General features: G+C 33.9%; 2 protein-coding genes and 1 long non-coding RNA gene across 8 annotated transcripts; 1 reads left to right on the plus strand and 2 right to left on the minus strand.

Annotated features, from left to right (window-relative positions):
• Positions 1 to 4,197: 4,197 nt before the first annotated feature.
• Positions 4,198 to 8,148, minus strand: LOC117693086 (uncharacterized). The gene is made up of 5 exons (XM_034483213.2): positions 7,787 to 8,148; positions 6,063 to 6,170; positions 5,052 to 5,136; positions 4,615 to 4,760; positions 4,198 to 4,380 (listed from the first exon to the last, which is right to left on the minus strand). Exons 1-5 carry the CDS (start codon positions 8,013 to 8,015, stop codon positions 4,343 to 4,345), a joined length of 606 nt encoding a protein of 201 aa, XP_034339104.2. The 5' UTR covers positions 8,016 to 8,148; the 3' UTR covers positions 4,198 to 4,342.
• On the plus strand, positions 6,321 to 15,558 carry LOC105321849 (uncharacterized). Of its 4 annotated transcripts, XR_010712007.1 has the most exons (7): positions 6,321 to 6,673; positions 9,384 to 9,751; positions 9,852 to 9,985; positions 10,456 to 11,699; positions 13,295 to 13,475; positions 13,595 to 13,666; positions 13,800 to 15,558. It is a non-coding gene; the product is annotated as an uncharacterized lncRNA (long non-coding RNA). The 4 variants fall into 4 exon arrangements; XR_010712006.1 differs by lacking the exon at positions 6,321 to 6,673 and having other exon boundaries at positions 9,145 to 9,751; XR_010712008.1 differs by lacking the exon at positions 6,321 to 6,673 and having other exon boundaries at positions 9,145 to 9,743.
• A 1,313-nt stretch (positions 15,559 to 16,871) lies between these two features.
• On the minus strand, positions 16,872 to 23,809 carry LOC105321850 (uncharacterized). 3 transcript variants are annotated; one of them, XM_011420324.4, is made up of 5 exons: positions 21,244 to 21,415; positions 19,275 to 19,383; positions 18,907 to 19,017; positions 18,302 to 18,445; positions 16,872 to 17,611 (listed from the first exon to the last, which is right to left on the minus strand). In XM_011420324.4, exons 1-5 carry the CDS (start codon positions 21,247 to 21,249, stop codon positions 17,199 to 17,201), a joined length of 783 nt encoding a protein of 260 aa, XP_011418626.3. In that variant the 5' UTR covers positions 21,250 to 21,415; the 3' UTR covers positions 16,872 to 17,198. The 3 variants fall into 3 exon arrangements, with proteins under 3 accessions (XP_011418626.3, XP_011418629.3, XP_011418628.3); XM_011420327.4 differs by lacking the exon at positions 21,244 to 21,415 and adding an exon at positions 20,127 to 20,476; XM_011420326.4 differs by lacking the exon at positions 21,244 to 21,415 and adding an exon at positions 23,542 to 23,809 and having other exon boundaries at positions 16,873 to 17,611.
• Positions 23,810 to 24,281: the final 472 nt, after the last annotated feature.

The raw sequence follows: 24,281 nt of genomic DNA on the forward strand, positions 1-24,281 counted from the left end.
TAAGCCAGAATGTTGTGGATGACGATTGTGATTTTATGCTCTCGCAATTCTTAAGATATAGTGGAAACCGAATTCCTTAGGTAAATTGGGAAACCGTAACATTCACAATCTGTTGATATGCATCTTCGGGATGAAGAACCTAAACGAACGCAAAGATGCTGAATTACTGGTTACGATGCTTTGTGTTAGAGGTACATAAACAGGATGGCAGTGAATACCCCCCCCCCCCCGCGTCCTCTAATCATTGTGTGCGGATTACTGCGTCAACATTCAAAATTTGAATTTTCTTGATGAACATGACCTCTCAGCCGTTTTCCGCAAAGTTTTAGACGTTTGCATGAAGGAGTTATTATCAAAGGGCTCAGGTACCAAAGTGCGACAAGTTGATTCGATAATGCCGGAAGATGAGGAAACAGTCTGGCTTTGTGGAGTATTTGGGTAGATTCTTCTCAAGGACTAAAGTACACAGATATTCGGTCTAAGGACAATTGACGAACACCGGATTTAGATAATTATGTTGTGGGTTTTTTTTTTCGAGCGATAAGTGGCTGTATAAGCAGTATAAAATTGATCAGTTTTCTAGTAATAATTTTTATAGCTGCTTTATACATTTCACAGAAACTGTTATGTTCATTGAACTTCCTGAATTACACGAATTTGTAAATGATAAATACAATTTTCTTATTGTTTGCTACTCTTTATTTTTTTTTTTTTAAATTGTGATCTATCACAGATAAACCACAAAAACCTGTTGTGTATCAAGTAAAAATGAATTGCTGACATCAAAGGAAAAGCTCACAAACAATGATACAATACTGTCTTTTACATTTAGCTTCACAAAGCCTATATGTGCGGGGGGGGGGGGGGTTGCATTCTAATTTTTGATGATTAAAAACTTTTTTCTTTTTTTTTTTTTTTTACAAAAATTTGATTTACATAATGCAATAGTATAATCTTTATTCAGTGATTTTAATTTGTAATCAAACCATGGTTTATTACTTGTAGATGTTCCATTTTCCATGATGAACGTTTAAGTTGAGTGTATTTGTGCGAGTCCGCCGGATTTTGGCATGGATTCTACGTGTTATAAAAAGGGTTATATAAAAATGTTAAAGCATGTGTGACTATTGTGTATTTTTGAGTCAACAGCAATCTTGGTGTAATGCAAGGCGAAGTATCAGAGTATGTTTGAACTTGTGGGAAAAACAAAAAATAACATCTGCAGATCTCATTGTTGTCAATCAACAAATATTTGACCAAGCTACACAGAATATTTTTTTCTCAACTATATAGTTCTAGTAAACGTCCTTTCTTCCACTACTTAATTGCAACCCATAATTTACAATTTCATTTAAGGAAATATATTCCAATCAAATATCAAAAGTGTATTTCAAGTTTCTGGCTGTCCTCGCATCAATTAGCAATAGAAACAGTTCGATTTTATAAATATAATATTGAAAGACACATTAGAAATTGTTTTCTATATATTCAAATTCTATTGAAGACGAATTTCATTTCCTTTTAATGTGTCCCGTATGCGAAGGCTATCGTAAAAAAAAATATATTTAGCCTTTATTGGAAAGAGCCTTCAAAATCTAAACTTTTGCAGCTTTTTAATGTTGAAAATGTAAAAGAACCATGTAATTCACTTAGACAAGATTTAACGTTACTGGCACTGTGCCAGTTATGGGCTAAAACTTAACGTTTTCTTTCTGTATTTCCTTATTTCTTTATATTTTTGGATAAATCTTGTCATACATTAAATGGTGATTTCCTTGTTTATCCATTTGTTATATTATAGCATTATTAGAACTCAAAACATCTTGTCTTTGTGCTTTTTAGCGGATTTACTGTACCAGTTATCGGCTTTGCGATAATAACATAGTGAAATCCATGTACATGTTGATTTGATACTCTGCATAGTGTAATTTGAATATTATTCCCCTTTTGGGTAGTAGGGGTTAGGATGCATAAACAAAACTCATGAAATTATTCGTTTGAAATATCATACGGTAAAACATAAAATCGTAGTTTAATACTCAATATTGTGCATTCAGGCATTTAACTGCGCTATGAATCTCTCAGAGTTTAATGAATTCCCTTTGTTTCTACATATTATATGTATTGATATTATGTCAAATCAAAGAAAGTATATAATAACGTATCACAAAGAGGTCATATTTTAGTTTTATCTTATTTCGTCTCTTCCCCCACTTCTGAAAGTGCAAAGATGTAAATCAGCGGTAAACAATGATTGTTCAAGTATTATACAGAGTACTTTTTAACGAGTGTATCTTCAGATAACAGACAAGGGGGCTTGTCCCCGAGTCAGATATCTGAAGATGCACGAGTTAAAAAGTTACTCTATATATTTTGTATCATTGTTTTCAATGCACTGAGTTACCCATGATCTATCAAAATTTTATTATGTACCATATTATATGACCAATGAAAAAAGAGCACGTGATTCTAGAAGTTTAGCGCACTACATTTAATGAAAGTTCCATCTACCTCGCCCTTTTAAGCCAGAATGTTGTGGATGACGATTGTGATTTTATGCTCTCGCAATTCTTAAGATATAGTGGAAACCGAATTCCTTAACTAAATTAGGAAACCTTAACATTCACAATCTGTTGACATGCATCTTCGGGATGAAAAACCTAAACGAACGCAAAGATGCTGAATAACTGGTTACGACGGTTTGTGTTAGAGGTACATAAACAGGATGGCAGTGAATAGCCCCCCCCCCCCCCCCCCGCGTCCTCTAATCATTGTGTGCGGATTACTGCGTCATTTGCGAGAGGAAAACATTCAAAATTTGAATTTTCTTGATGAACATGACCTCTCTGCCGTTTTCCGCAAAGTTTTAGACGTTTGCATGAAGGAGTTATTATCAAAGGGCTCAGGTACCAAAGTACGACAAGTTGATTCGATAATGCCGGAAGATGAGGAAAAATTCTGGACTCGTGGAGTATTTGGGTTAGATTCTTCTCAAGGACTAAAGTACACAGATATTCGGTCTAAGGACAATTGACGAACATCGGATTTAGATAATTATGTTGTGGGGTTTTTTCGAGCGATAAGTGGCTGTATAAGCAGTAAAAAATTGATCAGTTTTCTTGTAATAATTTTTATAGCTGCTTTAAACATTTCACAGAAACTGTTATGTTCTTTGAACTTCCTGAATCACATGAATTTGTAAATGATAAATACAATTTTCTTATTTTTTGCTACCCTTTATTTTTTTTTAAAAGTGTGATCTATCAAAGATAAATCACATAAAACTGTTGTGTATCAAGAAAAAATGAATTGGTGACATCAAAGGAAAAGCTCACAAACAATGATACGAGATCATGGTTAAATCATATTCAAGAAAGTTTTAAAGCAAACTTACTTTTCTTTATTCGAAATAGACGACTAAATTAAAAGAATCTCGGATAGTCGCGTGCTATAAACCCGAACTCTCAGTTTAGCTGATAACTGGTACAGTACCAGTAATGGCTTATGTAATTTTTTTTCTGCAGTGATCGCTACCTTCATAGCCCGCATGGATTATGAAAGAAATCATTTTATTGCTTATATTTACATCTTTCTTTTAACAGATTAATAAATTCATTGTAAAAGGTGAGTAAGTAAAATTTCACTCAATGACTGTTAATGTGTATTAGTACGTTAGCGAAAAGAAACAGCAAAATCGTCTCCAATGAGAATTTGAGTCTGACATTATCATGATTATTTCGTGCAGTCCGTGATTTTTCTAAGGTCGCTGTAGGTTTCGACCAATCGATAAACGGGGCCTGACTCAATCAATGTTTCTATGACTGTTTTATAAAGCTATGAATTAACTATTTTTTATCTAGAATCTTAACAGTGTGGAAAAAAACCGAAATTTAACAATCTTGGGAAAATGAACAATTATAAATATGTTAGCAATTTCAAGACATTTTTTATGAGAATGAAGAGATATATGGTATTTCTTGTTTTATGAATATACTGAGAAATAACAGTCTATGTGAATATGTAATGCTAAACAAGCAACAAAGGAATGTATAAAACTATTTAACTTTTTAAATGCAACACATGTAAAAATTATTATAAGTTACTACACTGTATTGTAAACAAAAATTTGGCGGTAAGCAAGTGGAATGAGAATGTATCTCCACTATGTGATGTATGTAAATTAGTCGAAGATACACAGCATTTGTCATAAGTTTTATTTGCATATAACATCTTGTTTTAAAGCGTCATTTCGGATTCGAACTCAGTGCCAACAATTATGTTGATTGATAGAGACTTCCTGGTGTCGTGATGTTCTGCCATATTAAAGATGTAAGTTGGTATGTTAAGGGTCACTTTGACCTAAATTTTGTACGTTCATTCCTGCAATAATGACGCATTGATTAGTTTTAGCTTAGAAATACTGAAATATGAAGCATATAGTTTCAATATAGAGTATCGGATATAAGGCTGTTTGAACATTCAAATAAAATCAACAATAAAAAAAACCCAGCGTAAATTATCACTGATGCACTGTATTATTACGCTTTTAGCGGTTCGCAGTCATAGAAATAGAATTCGTATGGAGGCTTCATATTAAACCCAAAATAACTTCACCTTTTCGAACACGTATGTAAAGCAGTATAATCAAGACGATGAAAACTGCAATGAAGAGGAAAAAACTGATTGCCATGAACACCATGCTGATGGAGGTCAGACGTAGAGCATCAACCACTGTCACATTGTAGGATGGTTCTACGGAGCTGTAAAATTCAGATCATTATAATACTAATTAGTTACTGTCGATATTTTATCTATGCATTTATTTATCATCTTTTGCTAGATTTCAGCCAAAATTGGAATCAATGTCTCCGTATAGCAAAATAATTGTGCATACGTATTAAACAATGAATATTCATTCTAAAAACGTCCTTTTCTCAGAATCATTATTGTCTGTCTCTCTGTCTCTCTCTCCAAACATTGTAGAGATTAAATTATAATTTAAAACACTCTTTTCTACAAACAACAGAATAACAGTGATAACCCCTTCATACTTTTCCTCTATTGCAGTGGACGCTAAAGATATTCCGCCATCTTTCGAATCCGAATCCTTGCGAAAAACTTGCAGACAGTCAGGATCTGAAATTAAATACGTGAACACATTGATTCTGAATTTTCAATTTTAATAAATGTGTTCATATCCTCAATAAATCAGTTGTAAAATCTAACATACATTATTTAAAGTTACTTTCAAAAGTTTTTTTACCCAAGGTTTTTTTTTTTTGGGGGGGGGGGGGTGTCTGTGAAACCTTTACTAATTAGTCTGCAAAGCCTAACATAAATCGGTCGCATACATAATGTACATTTAGTGTCAAGATGTGAGATATTCAGTTAATTTCTTTCAAGTTAGCGTACTAGACTTGATTTGGTGCAATTTAAACAAAAACCATAAATCGATGTCTGGAAGTTGTACACATAGTTACATGGTATATGGTGAAAATGGACGATTTCCTCTGTATATAACCAGTTTTACTAGAATGATTTTATTCTGGGCCAACATTATCAATAGCAGTGAAAACAAGTTGAGCAAAATCACATATATGTATGTACGTATACTTTTTGATAAGGGACAAATATTAAATCCGTGGCTATGCTCTTTAAAAAATGTTTGACGATAAATGGGGACTTTCAAATGTATGGTGTGGTCATGAATCATACCATTATAACTCCATTTGGATTAAGACAACTATTAACCAAAGGTTAAGAGATCAATTTTTACAAAAATGGTTTGGTCTTCATATGTACCTCTTGTACCATTATATGGTGTTGAGTGAAAAATAAACTGAAACTGAAACTGAATTTAGCAATATTATAAATAGCGAAAATCATGATATGTTACCATTGTAAATTAGTTACTAAATAGTCACATTTGTACTGTTTAATTAATGGTTATATTTGCACATTGTATTACTTATGGCTACGTTTGAACACTGTATTACTAATGGTTACATTTCTACATTGTATTACTAATGGTTTCATGTGTAGATTATGTTAGTAATGATTACAATTGTAAACTGTGTTGGAAAGATATTGTTTCCGTGGACAGTCTCCATTCTCTGGACAAAGTTGAACGTCTATGGTCCTGGTTTTGGAGTTGAACATAGGACAGTAATCTGAAAAAAAAAATAGAATATATCATTATATTACTAAATGCTTTTATTCTCAAAGTACATGATGATAATTATATTTCTGGAAGAATGAAACTTTATCTAAAAAATTTGATGAATTTTACAGAATTTTTATCATGCTACTATGTAGATTTTTATCTAGATGACACCGATACAATATAAAAGCGTCTTATATGAATTCCACAATATAATTATAGATCGCTCTAATAAAACACGGTAAGACACGTGCGATTAACTCCCGTCTGGAGGAGACAGCCATGTGGACTCAGGACCGAGGTTAAGGACGACAGCAATGCGGACTCTGGATCAACCAAGGCTAAGGACGGCAGCCACGCGGGACACGATGCTTGTGACGTAGATGCAGTATGTTATGACCTGATGATCAAACAATAAACTAAATTGACTCACTGTGACACATCGTGTCGTGGTCCCAGAGTATGTTTACTTCGGATTCAACAGGCAACTTAACGCCCCGAAAGCCCCAGGGGGTCGGTATTTTGGTAAAAGACTGGATATAAAAGTGTTCGACATCTCAGTCATAGACGAATCATTCGACGAAATTTTAGGTCTTAAATTACGACATCGACACAGCGAATTTAATTGCCAGTTTATTCATGTTATCTGCAACAACAAATCTAACGTATGTATGTAATACCAGTAGTTAAAAGCAGAAGACTGTACAAATGTATTTTATGCCAGATATTAAACGTATAGGAGCAGATTACTGTAAAGCGACACAATGGGTATACAGTTATATAGTTACTCAATTCAGTGTCACATGAGTAATTGACGGGTGATGTATTAACATTAACAGTAAAATATTTAAACCACAACGATTTTTTTTTATAATGATTTTATTTGAAATTACATACAAATTGCTTGAGGTAATACCTCCGCAGAGGCCCTCTTTGTATACCTTACCTGGGGTGCCAGGGGCCCCCTGGATCGGTAACTACAGTGTATGTAGCAAAAAAAATGAGGATACTTTATACATTTTTATAATGTATAATATAATGTATACCTTATACATATTTTTACAAAGTAAAGTTAATAAAGTGAAGTAATATAATTATAATCATAGTAGATCATACACATATCTAACTTAATAGTGCGAATGTATCATTTTTTTTTCTTAGGTAAAGATTTATTGGAAAAAAAAAAAAAAAAAAAAAAAAAAATATATATATATATATATATATATATATATATATATATATATATATATATATATATATATATATATATATATGAAAACAATTCTAAGTCATAATTTAAATACAATTTACGAATAAACATGTACATATTAAACCACAACGATTTAATATTAAAATGTGCACTATCTAGATCCAATCGTTCAAAAAGTTTAATACTGTGCTAGGAATAGGGTTCATCCTTTAGATTAGAAAAAAAACGTCATCTGGCGATTAATCCTAACAAAACCTATAACTAAATCACTAAATCAAATATCAAATAAAGTATGGAAAACCAAATACTTAAGTAAATTGGGACATAATGATTAAGATAAACTAAGACTATTATATAGCCCCCCTCCATCTATCTCACCTATAGGGGAATGAATGATAAAAATATTAATACAATACCGTGTTCTATCCAAGTAATGTCGCTACAGAATTCCACAATTTGACCATCTCCCGTGAGCATACAGTGATACTGAGTTTGAGGGGGACAGATATAGCCTGCCACTCTTTCCCGCCATTTTTCCTCAGTGTTCGGACACCGACGCCTGGGTTCGTATACAGTTATTACCGCGCTCTGTATTATGCCGAGGCATAGGGCGTTAAGATATATTAGAAAACGCTGCCGTACCATGGCGGATTCTGTTTGGAAAGGTCAAATCTTAATTGTACTTAATATTTGAAGGGACTTAGAGTGATGGCTGCTTAACACATTAACTATGTATAGAAATAAAATGCTCAAGTGGTTTCATCACAAGATTTGACACATGTACCGAGGAAAATCCGGTAAGTTGATACCGGTAGGCCTTAACCCTTTATAAACAGTTCGTTTAGTTAAGCTTTGAATGATACAAATCTATCATATGATCCCTGATTTATTAATTTCCTTGCAAATACAACATTCGATACAAATGACATTGTTGTTGTATATAGTGACATTGGCATGATAATCTCGTGCTTTTGTCTTTGTTTATTATTTTTCTATAGGTTGTGTAAGTGAATCTCGCACGCCGCGAGATTTAAAAGGAAACGTCACTTCCGGGAATGGTGATAATGATGACAGTGGTTCCGGTGGTTCAATTCAAAAAACTCTTTTATTATACAATGTACTTCTTTACCTATTCCCTATTCTGAAAACAGTACACGTTTCACCACTGAATTTTAAGTTGTAACAGTTTCTATCGCGAATTTTCCGTGAAGTTGTGGTTAGCCCGGTAGCATGCCACTCAGCTTTCTACTAAAATACTACCCAACTTTCACGAACGTATCTTGTATTTTATTTGTATTGTAAACTGTAAATCGTAATGTAAGAGTTCATAAAATTCATATGGTGAATTCAGGGGAAAGTCCAATTCGTTACACTCGCTCAAAAACAAAAGTTCAACAAGTTGTATTTAAGTTGATACAACTCAATAACGTGCGGAGATTCCAGCACGGACAGTCCGATATAATTCTGTGTACAAGATCGACACTAACGTGCGGAAATCCAGCACAGCTAGCCCGATATCACGCTGTCTCACCCCACTTACGTGCGGGGTTCCAGCACAGTTAGCCCAACCGTACTCCTCTAGATCTTAAACCATTCTCTCTTACACTTATTTTTTTGACAGGCATTGCTTTATTTTTCGATGACAAAGAGATGGTAATGACATGCCAGAAAAATAAACATTCACACATCTAGAGATTGTTATAGATAAGTTTAGAAATATTCGACTTTAAACTTTTAATGTAACACACGTATACATGTACAGCGTACATAAATGTGTATATACCGGATAATTATGTTAGTGCGAAAGTGGCATTTTTGCTCCCGCTTAAAGGTTTTACGCAAGGATATAAACAATCAAAATGAACTTATCTTCTCTGCATGGAGTTCCTCGTGGCTTTGGTTCTTCACGGAAACATGTGACTGTTGAATAGAGCCTTGTCTGTCTGTTTTCTTTGAGAGTCAAAGAAGTGGCGCAGGTCTTTGAGTTTTCAATGACATGTCCTTGGTTTTCAGATGCAGCGGAAGTAGCGATACTATCTCCAGTACTGGTGAAATGACAATGTGGACGGTCATCACTTTGCAGTTCACCGATGCATTCCGCAGCCCATCTCTTTTCATCTCAAATGGCGTTCTCTGGAGGAATAGTTGCAGTGCAGTCTTCATATTCTGGGCAGGTGACTTCCCTTCCCTTGGTTCTAAGATGGGTGCCTTTCTTGCATAGTTTATAGCCACAAGACACTGCCACAGAACTCTTCTTCTTGGTAACATTTTCATTTAAAGTGTATGTCACTTGTGTGGCAGCTTGGAATGAGGATTTACCAATGGCACTGAAGGTGGCATTGCTATACCGGGCATCTCTTTCTGCTCTTATAGGTAAATTGGTAAGTCCACATTTTTCGTTAACGTTTTGAATGTCCTTACCATATTTTCTTCATGCTGTTTTTGCTCACATCGGTTATGATTTTGTCTACTTTGTTGCAGGTCTGAATGTTGGTGGCTGTTGGTGGTTCACGGTGACTGCTGTAGTGGTACTTCTTACATCGAATGGGAAGGACTTTGCTTTTCCTTCCCATGCTGGTTCTAGTCCAGTGAACCGTCACAGTCCGTGAATTTCTGTGAGTGTTATTTAAATGTATGGTTCCATAGTTTAGCAGTTTTTTCTTGATTGAGAACTTTATAAAGTTAGGAATTTTGGTCAGGGGACAATGCTTCCATGTAGGAGTCTACCGGCTGCACTTCACTAGGCCCGGGTCGCAAAATTGTCATCTCACTGCTTCTATGGTCAGCATCGCTTACTGCGAATATTCCATTCTTCTGTGGCTGTACAATGTCCTGAAACTTTTATTTACTTAGCCTTCTTATAGGACATAGACACTGGACTGGGTTAGCGGTTCCTGCACTTTTCTGGCCCTTGTTGTGAGGGATGCTTTCTTTTTTGCGGTGATGTTCATGCAGCCACTTTGGTTCCCCTTTTGGCATGATTGATATTGAACTGTACATTTGTAGATTTTTTCTAAGACTGTGATGTTGTGTGTGGTGCAAATTTTTTAGTATTGTAAACTTTCATCCTGTTTATTCATTTTAGACCTGCCATGTCTTCTAAGAGAAACTCCATCTTTGATGACTGATGGAAAAGCCTCATCAACCCCCATTGCTAAGTAAAGAACCTCTTTACTGAATCACTAGCCATTAATCAGTGACCATGGCCACCGTTACCAAAGCACCAAGGAATATTATTATAGTCTCTTCTGGTATCATTCTTCCAGTCTCTGATCATGACTTTTTTTGGAATTAAAATTAACAACTTTTTGCCAATTAATTCTCATGTTTAAGTCAACTTCCTGTTTCATCACAGTCTCTTCTGGTATCATTCTTCCAGTCTCTGATCATGACTTTTTTGGAATTAAAATTAACAACTTTTTGCCAATTAATTCTCATGTTTAAGTCAACTTCCTGTTTCATCGAAAGGTTAATTAATGTTGATAAAATCGAGTTGGGATTTGTTAAAGCACTTACACATAAACTCTCACATTTCATGTTTCATTTTATTCCAAGTTCTCTTTTCAACAACTCGCTGGTTAAATTTTATTGAGTTTTGAAATTATGCGAGGTAGATGAATTTTGAATACTAAGTAGTAATCATAGTAAAAAGAGTTAAGAGGAGGCTGGAGGATGTAGTTTTGATTGTAATAATATCATCGAAATGAAGATCTATGTATAAAGGTATAGGAAGAAGTTAAAATTTTAAACCTAAATGGAATATCTGGAATTTTCTTTGCAAAATTATGTATAGTATATGCCCAAAATTTTAAAGTCAAATCTGGCAATTTGTTGACAATCCAGCCTTTTTACGTAAAAAAAATTGATTATAAATTGACTGATTAATTCTCATCTTTGTTTTCCCTGTTTTCAAAACCATACCACATTATTACTAGAAGTAATTATGTAATTTTCTAAACATAAGAGGAATTCTAAATAAAAGTTTATGAATAATTTTTAACAAAAATTGTTCCTAAGTGCCGAGAAATGTGACAAAGTATGCAAAATTAAAGAGCGAAATAAATCTAATGCTATTATACAGTGAATGATGTCAAACATTATGCTTATCCTGGTCTCGTTTTATTTTTGCTAGACTCACTAATCATGATTCTGACCCACAAAGAAACCAACTAAATTCTGGTCCTAAAAAGTATTTTCATTTGCTTACAAATTGTTTGCATTGTAAAACCTTGCTTTTCTAAAAACCTAAGCATTGAATCATTACTTTTTAAAGGATACAGTCTCATAAGTTAACTGAAGTGGTGTGTGCATAAAAACTGCGTATCACAAGTAAGTATATCATTTGATCCATGACCCATAATCACTTTTAAAAGGACACTATTTTTACAGCATTTCTTACTACTAGAATCTAAACCCTCTTCAAATTAACGTATTTGTCAATGTCGTGTTAATCTTATATGTGTACAAGTGTTACGTCCTTTACATGCCCCCAAAACTAGTGCATGTAACCATCGAGATATTTTAACCCACCACAAAGCAATCATTATAATTCTTCCAAACACCAAATTTTGTTGAAATTGGTCCAGTGGTTCTAGAAAAGAAGCTAAAAATGTTCAAAAGTTTACGACCGACGAACGACGACGGACAAAAACAGACAGCATTGGGTCTACCGAGTGACTCAGGTGACCTAAAAAAACCCAACCAATTAACCCAATTACATGTATATTGTTTTTAGAAATATAAAAATAGAGTTGTAATAAAAACTGAAATAAAAGAAAAAAGAAAACCCACTCTCTTCTTCCAAAATTTCTTCCAATTTTACTTTACATTTAATTGGTGTTTTTCTACTAAAAAAACCTCGGTTTCATGTGTAGTTCGTCTTGTGGTAAATCTCGATGGATATCACGAGTGTTGAATCACAATGTATACTCGTGCATCAGTACTCGGCATATGTGGTTATAGATACTAGAATATTAAAATGATCAAGAAACTGACCCTTTAAAACTAAATCACAAGGTATTCATATATAGATATACAAAACTTTTGTTTGAATAATGAACATTGTTAATTGGTTATTATACTTGAAACAGGATGTGATTTATATTAACCTTAAAAATAAAAAAAATCCAATGTTTTTAAAAAAGAAAGGATTGATGGTATCATGCGCATCGTTGTTTTCTTTCGCCAAACTAATATTGCTCACTTTTCATGAGTGAGAATTACGGAAAATAAAAGGTTTTCGTGACATCGAAAGTTGAATTTGACCATCATTTTACTACTTTGTTATTTCTAGACGTCTCTCGTCAAATTTGATTCACACACTAATTTTTTCCCCTTTATCATCGTTTCATCGAGGTAAATTTACACCCACTAAGTTTGCTTTCCTCGCATTTCCAATGGAAATTGATTATAGTTCATACATGTATATTTCAAATAGTTCATTGGAATACACAGATATCTACACAATCCGAAGCACGATCTTGCTGTCGGCGTAAGAATATATGCATTCTTCTATTTCTAAAAAAAACATCTGTTATTATACTCTTTCCCAACATATTCACGCTGCACATTTTCTTAAATTATTTAATATTTATAATTAAATACTGGTTTCTACCGATGTTGATTAAAGTATGAAAAGATCCCCCAAGATATTACCATCGAAACGAGCAATGTTAGAATAAACATTTGTTGTAATTTAAAGTATATATCAAGTATTTCGATCATCCCCTGCACATTTTTATTCAAAGTGCATTAATGTCAACAATATAAACACTCTTTAAAATTCTTTTTTTAAATGCGTTGACTTGGACCCAAAATAAACGCATCTCAAAACACCGTGTGTGTCCTACATCGTTAGGCAAGCTCAGCCTTGAAAATTAATTGTAATCAAACGCTAAGATGATCAAGACTCATTTCTTTTATAGTGTGACGTCACAATCTTTGCTACGTCATAATACCTTATCAGCTGTAACTGAAAGGCGTTGTTTGCTTCCAAGGAGAATTGTATTGAAGAAAACCCGCTGTGTACCGTATATTCCATCACTGGAATACTGTATTCGTAGATCAACAAGTTCAGTATTTTACCAAAAAAGCCCTGCAGATTGTGTGAGTAGCTTTAACTAAAATTATACACGTTTTCCTAATTGACATTTTGATGCCTCATAACTTAACCAAATAAACTAGAAAAATGCTGATAGCTTATGTACATACCGGCCTTTTTTTAGATATCAATATGATTGGATTTACCATTTTTGTTATGGTGGTATTCGAGACTTATAAATGGTGGAAGAAGGATGGTAAATATACTTATTATTATGAACATTCATTATTTGCGTTTGGTTGTGAAAAGAAGCAGAATTTTAAACATTAAATGAAATATTGAAACGTCACAAATGTGAAATAAAACATGATTTGTTGTTTTTTTTCCAGATGAAGTAGATATTGACAATGAGATATCTCGGGAAATCGATGAGATGCTGGAGAACATTCAAAATTCTTTGTAAAAAATGAAGAAAAATAAAATATATTTATGATATAATTATATGATGTTACTTTGTAGTTTTTATTAGCTCACCTGAGCTGAAAGCTCAAGTGAGCTATTCTGATCACATTTTGTCCTTCGTCCGTCTGTCCGTCTGTCTGTCCGTCCGTCTGTAAACTTTTTACATTTTGAACTTCTTCTCTAAAACCGCTTATCCAATTTCAACCAAATTTGGCACAAAGCATCCTTATGGGATGGCAAATATAAATTGCAGAAATAAAAGTCCGATCTGTATTCAAAGCGGAGAAAACCTTGAAACTGTAGAAAAAGGGGGGTGCATTTTTAAAAATCTTCTTCCCAAGAACTACTGATTTCAATTCAACGTAGTTTAGCATAAATTATCCTTATGGGAAGGAAAATATAAATTGCAAAAATTAAGGTCTAATTCTGTTTCAAATCTGAGTTATTACGAAAATAATAATAAAGGAAAGGCGAGTTTCAGCTTCGCGTTCGGCATCTGGTAAAATGGGTAGGCAAGACTTGGCCTGGGCAAAACAAAAGATTGGCAGTTATTTTAAATCTGCCAATCTCATTAAAATTTCAGGATATTTGATGGACCAGTAATATTTGTATTCGCTGTAAATATGCCGCAAAATAATGCGTATTTGGAATTGACGATTGCCGATCTGCCCCGGCTTTTATTTTGCCACGGCCCGGGTTTGCATACCCATTTTACCAAGACTCGTATTCCATACTTCTAAAACGAGGTTCTTTGTTTAAAGCAGCCATGACATTATACGAAAAAGGGTCGACCTGACTATGATGAATTTGCTTGTTATGCAACAGTTCGCGTATGAAGGGAAATTTTTGAAACATGCAAAATATATCGGTGCCGATTTTGTGAAGTAAATTGAGGCTAAATATTTCAATGCGTTGACAGTTTTCACACATGACGTTGGTGTTAGCTTGTTCTGATTTTCGTTTCGTTTTCATTATTTATGCTTTGTAACCTGGGAACTCTCGTCTGTATTTCGTGATTTTTATGTATCAATTCAAACAGAGGCTTCGGTAAATCAAACAGTTAACTGTTTACCTGCGCAAATTAAGCAAAATCTGATGTATCAAAAAAGTACTGAAATACAATTCATTCTATCGGTAATTCGGCATTATCTTTTGCGTAATGGTAGATTAATGCAATAGGTTTTGTTGAGTCGCTCGGCATTTTCTGGAGTTTATTCAGTTTAAATAGAGTTTGATATCGCTGACGGAAATATGTAGGTATATACATGTATATATATGATTCATTTCGAAAAAATAAATTGTGTTCTTTATTTGTTATAGTGCATGTTTCTTATGTTTAATTGTTTACAATTTCTATTTACTAACCATATTTGAGTGTTAAGCTTCGAATTATAAGCAAGATACAGAGATTTGCTCACAATTCTATGTTTGTACACAGATCTTAAAAACTAAAGATTAAGAAAGTAAAAAAATTGTCAATATTTATTAAGAAAATTTTCAAAGTCTGTTCTTCCAGAAACCAACTTTAACAACTTATTGTATTGTAAACTTAACCTTTTTTCGTCATTATTACTCCTACTGTACATGTGATCCTTGACTGTGTTTGTGTACATTTGTATAAACTGATTTTGAACCTCAAATGCCAGTGAACTGGTCTTGAGTGAATAAAAGAATTGAAAATCTTAAGCCATTCTTTTTTTCCATTTTAAATGCTGAATAGGAAATACCAAGTTAAAAATCTTAAGCTGAATGTAATAAACTCATCTGAACAAAATATGACTCAAACCTAGGCGAACTGTGAGCTCTGTATCTTGCTTATAATTCTACGATTGACGCTGAAATTTTGGTTGAACATTAGAAATTCTATATGAATTAGAGTATGTTAAATACGTGTACAAACAAACTAAAAGAATGATATTCTGTATATACCTACTCTCTGGGGCCCCCTCTTTATACAATAAATAATGTGAAATCTACATCAATTTTGAGTGTTTTTCAGACACGAGTAAATAAAAACGACATCTTTAAAACAGTTTCCATAGTTCTGACACATTTCTGTTGCGGGGATAAAGTAATTATCGCTATTCCTAAGAAAATATCACAGCAGAAAATTATCCTGGATTGTACGCGAGGTAAATAACAGTCATTTCATTGTAATGGAGAAGACAAATTAAATTTTTGAATGTTTTTAATTTGTCTCTTCCATTGAGCACATTGAGGTACAATTTTCTTCTTCACATCTATACATGTAAGATTTTTTAAATAAAATACAATAACTATTATGGGTTTTTTTTAAAAATACAATAACAAGTAAGTAATTGATGAAAAAAAATATGTACCTATATGCTCTCATATATTTTGATCGCTTTACAAAGTGGGGGGGGGGGGGGAGGGGGGCAGAACGAAAATATAGGGAATTGGAAGTTAACAACTTAACAGTGTACCCCTACCAAAGGTTTAGTTTTATATCTTGCGTAGGATTTTCTTATTCTGGTAAAAAATAGTATTTCATGAAGGTACAATGTCAAAGATTACGTGTATGCAAAAATAAGTGTAAAATTCGAATACTTGACAATATTTATTTTTTGTTAATCTACCGAGGGACCATATGGCACGATATCTTTTGAACGCCCATTGTTGCTCAGGTGAGCAATGTGGCCCCATGGGCCTCTTGTTTGATTTTACTATTATATTTACTCTAATTTTAAATCAATAAAATAGTATTTGAGATTGTTTTGTGGCATTTTTTTTACATGGAACGTAACTGATTTATATCGCAGAGTACTCGAACCAATCTGTCCCATACCTCACGACATATACACGTATATCAATGATTAAGATTAATTATTCATTTATCATAATTAAAATAACTTTTTGCAATACAAAACAAGTCTGAAAAAGTTCATGAAGGACAAGTGTTCTTTTGTCCAACGTATGGGTTTATTTGTGATGACAGCAATAACTATGTGTACATGTACCTTGTTTCCTACGGAGAAGGACTGGTTTGACAATGACAGCAACTTGGTCAAATGTGTAAACATGCATTTGAATAATTAAATTAATTCAAGTAATACCAACAAAAAAAACCCCACATGTAGCTATTTTGTGAATAATTTACTTTAATTAGTATGTGGCATAAGAGTATTTTTCGAGTATTTTCTTCAAAGAATACTTATTAATATCAAAATGCATGCGAAAGTTTGCCATAATCACCGGGTACTTTTTACATATCAAAAAAAATATTTCTGATATGGAATGCTGTTGAAGAAAGCATATATGGCATAAAGTTGCCTGAACACATGGCCAGTTCGCAATAAACCACGTGGTCAGTCGGCAGAAACCACGTGGTCAATTGGCAGAAACCATGATGTATTTAAATTACTAGCACTGTCCCCGATAGCTCTGGGTTTCTTCGCATCTGGTTTGGTATAACTACACTTCAGCTCACTGGTACAACTGTTTAAACTTTGATTCACAATCACTTGGTCTTTAAAGTCCACGTTTCCTGAAAATCTCTTTGGGTTTATGATATGTTTAATTCCTTGCTTTGGGGTAGAGGTTCCTAGGAATTCGTCGCCGAAAAAAATTCCGAAGTCCTGTGGCACTTTTTCGTACCCATAGTTACGATGGGGACTATTTTTCGTGTCACTATTAAGGTTATTTCCTGTTGAACCTGGTTGGATTTTACAGCTGTTACCCGTGTTATCTTTCTCATTTGATTGTTGCAGGAGCACATTGCCTACAAGGGAATAAGATTAAAGATAAAAAATTTATCCCAAATAAGACACTTTTATGATAGGAAAAACCTACTCCTGTGATTCTATACAATTTCTAAGGAGGCTGATTAACCATTAGATCTAACTTAATTTATAAGATATGATTTTGAGCTATAAACTGTTACATATAAAAGAATTCCACACAATTTAGCTGTAAAATTTGACATTTTCCTATATGTCTTTACAAAAATCTTTTTCTAGAGGAGATTTGAAATAGTCTGAAAATGGCCACGACCATCGAGTCATCTTAATTTATTATGATTTATCTTTCCCATATAGAATCGCACAGTAGGGTTTATGGTTTTATGAGAAATCTGTAGAGTACATATTTAGATGCACATTGTTTCAACAAATTTATGAAAAAAAATGGCAAAAATCACCTACATGTAACTAGCTTATTCGACAGTGTTACAGGGGAAAACAAGTCATATATGAACACGCATGTGAGAGTTATCTTTCGCATCAGAGAGTAGTTGTACTTAACGGTGGCGATATCTATTGTACAATGTCCATCTTCACAATACCAAGGATTATCAAAACGTTCTTCGCACTAATGCAAGGAACCAAACATTATAACCTTTGACATTGCGAGGATGAGATGAAATTATAGTGTATAATACTAGAACATCAAAATGTCCAGAGCAATGTCTTACTGGCGAGAGATCCATTGTTCCTCTGTTGACGCCGTCTGAGACAGAGACAGGTTAGGATGACTGCGAGGATACAACACACAACACAGACTGATGTGACTGCTATAAATATGGACAGAGGAATGGCTGGCGACTCTGTCAAACCACCTGTTGAACAAATAAAAAAATATTTAGGATACACACGTACAATCATGATTAATTAATTTTGAGAAAGTAACGTATATGCTGTTTTTATATTGATAGCTGAAAGTCTTGCACACATCCATCTTAATGAAGTTGTACTGGTAAAATGGTGTGCATGTTTATAAACATATTTCTGTATATATTATGATCAAATGGAATTGATTAAAGTGACTTGTGAATATTAATACAAAATAAAACAAAATTGGAATAAATTTTATGCGCTTACACTCTTATACATGTATAAACAGTGTTTCCTCAAAATGAGTTTAATGAAAACAATTATTTTATGCAATAAATGAAAAAGCAATTTTTTATTCAATAAATAAATTTGACGTGTTCATTACCAAGTCTACAAAAATCTTTTTTAATGAAATAGATGAAATCAAGCGGGTGAAAAACCATTGTCACCATCCCCTACTACTTGCCTTTGCAAATGATTTCGTCGTTTCCATTCATACAATCTCTCACTCCGTTGCATATGAGAGTCCGAGAAATACATGTGTCGTCTGCGCAGCTAAATTCTTCTGAGAAACAAGCTATAACGACACAGTGATAAGAAAATAAACAAATATTTAATCAAATTGTCTATGAATTTCTCATCAAAGACAAATATGAATTAAAAGGGGAAAGATATGGCAGCAATGAAACTGGAAATGCATGTACCATTTGTCAAAACGCTTCACATTGTTAAATGAGTACTTATGTATGTTAATTAATTAGCTACGTGTGGAATGCGTCGAATTTACGTTCCTGTTATAATGAATAAATAAATCTTCATTTTTTGTTTACTTACGGCAAGTGACATTTACTGGAACACATTTGAACTGTCCACACGTTTTGTACAATTCCGGATTCGGTCCGCATCCTTCTGGGTTTGTTTCGTACACGCTCATTCTAAATATCTGCAGGAGGAAAAAGGATAGAGCATATGATTATACAAATGGCTGAGCAAAGAAAGACACGTTCTTTTTTAAGTAGGAGGAAAATGTTATTCTTGACTTCATTGAATTAACAGCGTGACAGTTAGGGAAGCCGGACTGTGACAGATATAACAGATATACGAGCAGTAATGGTAGAAATAGGTGGTCTGTTGAAAGGCAATTAATGGGCGTATCTGAAGACAATATAACTATAGGAAGATTAATGAACAACTTTTAAGAATCTTTTTCATTAAAGTAAATAAAAAACTTTCTGGTTTTAAATGCAATGCAACCTCTTTCAATTCATTATGAAAATAAGCCTTTACAGGTACAGATGGATGTTGTTATTATAAGTTTTAAATGTCTTAGAAGTTTCCTTAAAATGTCTAGAGTTATGCAATTTAATAATTTTAAAAATAAAAAGTGTCCAATTTGAAACTACAAGAATGCATGTTATAACTGTCATTTTACATAAAATACTAGCCCGCCTGAAACAATAAGAATTCTTGACTGATAAATGTTATAGACGAAAATACCAAAAAGGGGCACCAAAATTAGATGAAGGCCTATACATTTACATTCTAATAAAACAAAAACGAGGTTCGATAATTGCATGCATATGAAATTCAAACCTGCAGAAATACAACTTATTTTGCAAATTTCTTGCAAGTACAGTACCGTTGAAGACTAATCAAAAATGCTATTCGTCAAGTATCATTCAGTACCTTGAAAATGATAATAAAATCCTCAACTATGAAAATTGCTAGAAATTGTCACTCATCCAGACATCAAGAAATTGGTGTACTGTTGACAGTTACAAACACACGTCTTGGGTATAGAATGTTTTGATCCCCCTTATATAGTTCCTTCTTAACCGGGCCACGAGGATAGAGTGACGGAGAAATCGTCTTACCAGATGAGTAAGGGAAGTAAAGATTGGGAGAGAGAGAGAAATTAAGGGGGATTCAGTCTAGCCCCAGATTATCATTAGTTTTCACTGAGAGGGAAGGAGACACAATAAGAAGCGGGGAAAACAATGAGACTTTTAACACAGACGGTTTCCTACGGGTACGATTTCGTTCAATGATAGCGCTTCTAATGCGATTTGTGGCCGATAAGGGGTACGAATGTGGGCGTGAGAAGTGCCCGCGTGCCAAAACAAAATTAAAAAAGACCAATCACCGAAAAAAAGCTGGCATCCAAGATTTATTTTTTTTAATCTGACATATTGAGTAATTCTTCAAGCTGTGAAAATCAGCACATTTAACATGGCCGAGATTTGTAATGGACTCATTAAGAAATGTAACAATGTTTGATAATTATCGGATTTAATAGCTTTCACTTGTATAAGTTTTTTTTTAATTTCCCTGATAATATTTTTGCTCCAAAAACTAATTCCAACATGTATTTTAACGTTTTGAACCCCATCCGGGTTTCATATACTATTTTAGAAAATACATGTAGTACATTGTACCGTTTCTTGGATGCAATTTTTATAACCACTCGATCTGTGAAAATCAGCACATTTAACATGGCCGAGATTTGTAATGGACTCATTAAGAAATGTAACAATGTTTGATAATTATCGGATTTAATAGCTTTCACTTGTATAAGTTTTTTTTTAATTTCCCTGATAATATTTTTGCTCCAAAAACTAATTCCAACATGTATTTTAACGTTTTGAACCCCATCCGGGTTTCATATACTATTTTAGAAAATACATGTAGTACATTGTACCGTTTCTTGGATGCAATTTTTATAACCACTCGATCTTCATTTTTCGATGGCCGACGATTTCTCAATGAATATTCTTTAAAAGATTGACATCTAGACATAAATTACCTGCATCTGTCTACATCCATCATCTCATATGTAACCACCTGTCCGACATATACCCAAGGAATGTGTGACCATCTATAGAATCGTGTGTATTACTATGAAACAGCAACTTTCCCCCGGGGGTCACGATTTGATATATGACCTGAATTCCAGTGAATGAATCAGTAGGGATATAGGTATAGAAGATGTGTACGATCAAAACATAGGTAAACAAAGGACAAACCGATAAAAACAGGCAAAGATCCTATCTGGATTTCGTATTATGTATATACATGTACCGTAGTATACCTGCGACCGTATTTTAATAATGGGTTTGTTTGTTAATGTTTGCTGTCAAATCGTTTCATGTTGCGATAAAAATCTCTTTATCTATTTATTTTTTTTTAGGTTCAATGATATCTTTTAAACAATTTTACAATCCATTGTAGTTACTCTAACTTTGATTTTGTCTTTAAGGCATTTTATGGCAGATATGTGCTTGCTTTAGAGAAGAATCTACATATGTACTTGTAAAATTTAGTTGTGCACGATTTCATGCTTTAAAAAGAAAAATGCAAAATTTCTTTATTTTATAAGTTTTATGAACGTTATTTTTATTTAATATGTCCTGTTTTTAACTGTTTTGAGGGTTGCGGCTGCATGCGAACAGATATATATGGAGATGTCTTATATGCCACAAGCACGAAGCAGATAGATGGGGAGGGGTTTTTGAACTGAAACATTGCTAAGAAAACTACCGGTTTGATTATCTGTCATATTTATGCCCAGTGACTCCATTCTGTTTGTAACCCCTGAATATAAGGTACTGTATTACACATGTATAATGTATCGGGGGGGGGGGGGGGGGGGGGAGGGTGCACACCTTTGGTAAGATAAAAATAAAATCTGCGAAATCATTCTTCAACACCACCACCCCTCCTCCCAACTTCTATAATATTACATACAAATTACTTACTCATAAATGTGAAGTGGACCTAGTTGACCCTCTTTAGTATTGAACAAAGCCACGTTTAAAAGGACAAAAGTTAAAGTGTGAATCATTCCATGCACAATGGGAATCACTACAAGAGGCAAAATGTTTAAAAAGCACATTCTGATCGGATTACTTAGGATTACGAGGACTAATCAATGGAAGCGGATTACTTGATGATAGGTGCACTCAGTTACATAAAATGGCTACATACTCTCTCTCTCTCTCTCTCTCTCTCTCTCTCTCTCTCTCTCTCTCTCTCTCTCTCTCTCTCTCTCTCTCTCTCTCTCTTTACGTTTTACGCACGGAAACTCATTTTGGCCAGAAGCAGAAAACTTTCGTTGGAAGACAAATGAGAAGCAAAGCATGGATTCTCAACATTCGTTAGTCTGCAGTATTGACATCGAGATTTTGGGCTGAGGTGGGCAGCGGGTAGTGTAAATTTAACTGAAGGTTTTACTCCATTGTTGATGTCTTTGACAGGTCCAGTGCAATCTCTACAGCTAAGATAAGCTAAATAGCTTTATTAAGCTATTCAAAATGCTAGAGGCTAGATAAAGCTATATATTGTAAATGAGCTCATTCTGACTGAACTGGACCTGCATGGTTGAACACTATATCAAATGTGGCTTCGAAAGCAAATTGAAAGTGGTGGTGGGGAAGGGGGGGGGGGGCTAGAGTTATCAGAAACCTTGACAAGCAAGAAAAAGTTTACAAAATCAGTGAGGTTGCCCAGCCCCCCTCCCCCCCCCCGTTTCCGACGCCTATGTTATTCAAGACAGTGATGAACATTTTACTCTGAATTACTGTTTATACATAGTTTGTAAAGTAAAGCTGTACTTAGTCGACAGATGTAGATTAACACAGTATAAATAGCCATGACCACGTTTTTAGAACATTTGGAATTGTTCAATTGATGTAAAGGCAATATAATATCATTTCATTTTGCACATCTGAATTCAAACTAATATAACCAGGCCAGCTGCAGACTGTTAAAACAAATTTAAAGCTACATGTATATAATTTTCTCATCATATCACACCTATCTGATGGCCTGTCAGAATTCATGATCGTGCCACGATCTCCCACAAACTTATATAGACACCACAATCGTCTTCTTACATACACATGTATTTCAACATAACCTCGAAAAATATTTATTTGCAATACTTTATATGATAAATGTTTAGATTGACAACTTATGTGCCTATATATGAATTGACCTACATTTTACTGAGTTTTTTAGCATTTCAAATAGCTAAATACCTTTTGTATATAAATGATAGGATTGTCAACGTATGTATGTATTTATATATATATACTTAACCTACCTTTCTGCACCAATGTCTATTCCACTTCGTTGCTCAACAGAACCAAAAAGTATATTGAAATTCCAATACCAAACGCATATCAATCACGTATCCAGAAAAAAAGGATTCGATGAACCAATACTTTCGGTTGTCTTCGAAAGAGATTATCACAAGATTCACAGTTTTCTTTGTATTAATTGTCAAACAACGCCGGTACTTCGGGAAAAAAAGATCGCTTAATTTGTTTGTGGAAGTCACCTTGAGAAGGAATTCCTTCCCCGAAGTTTATTTGAGCAGCTTTTTATTCATGCAGTTTCTTTTACCTGAGTTATTCTAATCACACCTTTCAGTGTTGAACTGGCGGTTTTACGCTAATGCGCCGAAATGTATTCTCCCGACGGGAAGATTTGTTAGGATCTTCTCACCGATGAATGAAAGTGTGAATGAAAATTCATGAAGTGTTTGTTCACGCTAGAATGGGGGGGGGGGGTAGTGAGATACTCAGTTATTTTCATTGATATGTTACTCAAATAAATATTATCCTCTAGTTCCTGATAGAAATAAATCTTCTATGTAGTCTTGAAAAGACCACTCTCCAGATGATCTTTTAAAACAACGAATCTTATGGAATATGCAAATATTTGAATACCACAACGGACGGCTTTGTCTAATAATACGATTCTTTTCGATATAGTTGATGGTTATTTTTATCAAGTTCTCTCTTGCACTTTCGCAATTACGATATACTTTGCACTTTTTTG

The sequence above is a fragment of the Magallana gigas genome, chromosome 3, assembly GCF_963853765.1.
Source record: "Magallana gigas chromosome 3, xbMagGiga1.1, whole genome shotgun sequence".
Taxonomy (NCBI): domain Eukaryota; kingdom Metazoa; phylum Mollusca; class Bivalvia; order Ostreida; family Ostreidae; genus Magallana; species Magallana gigas.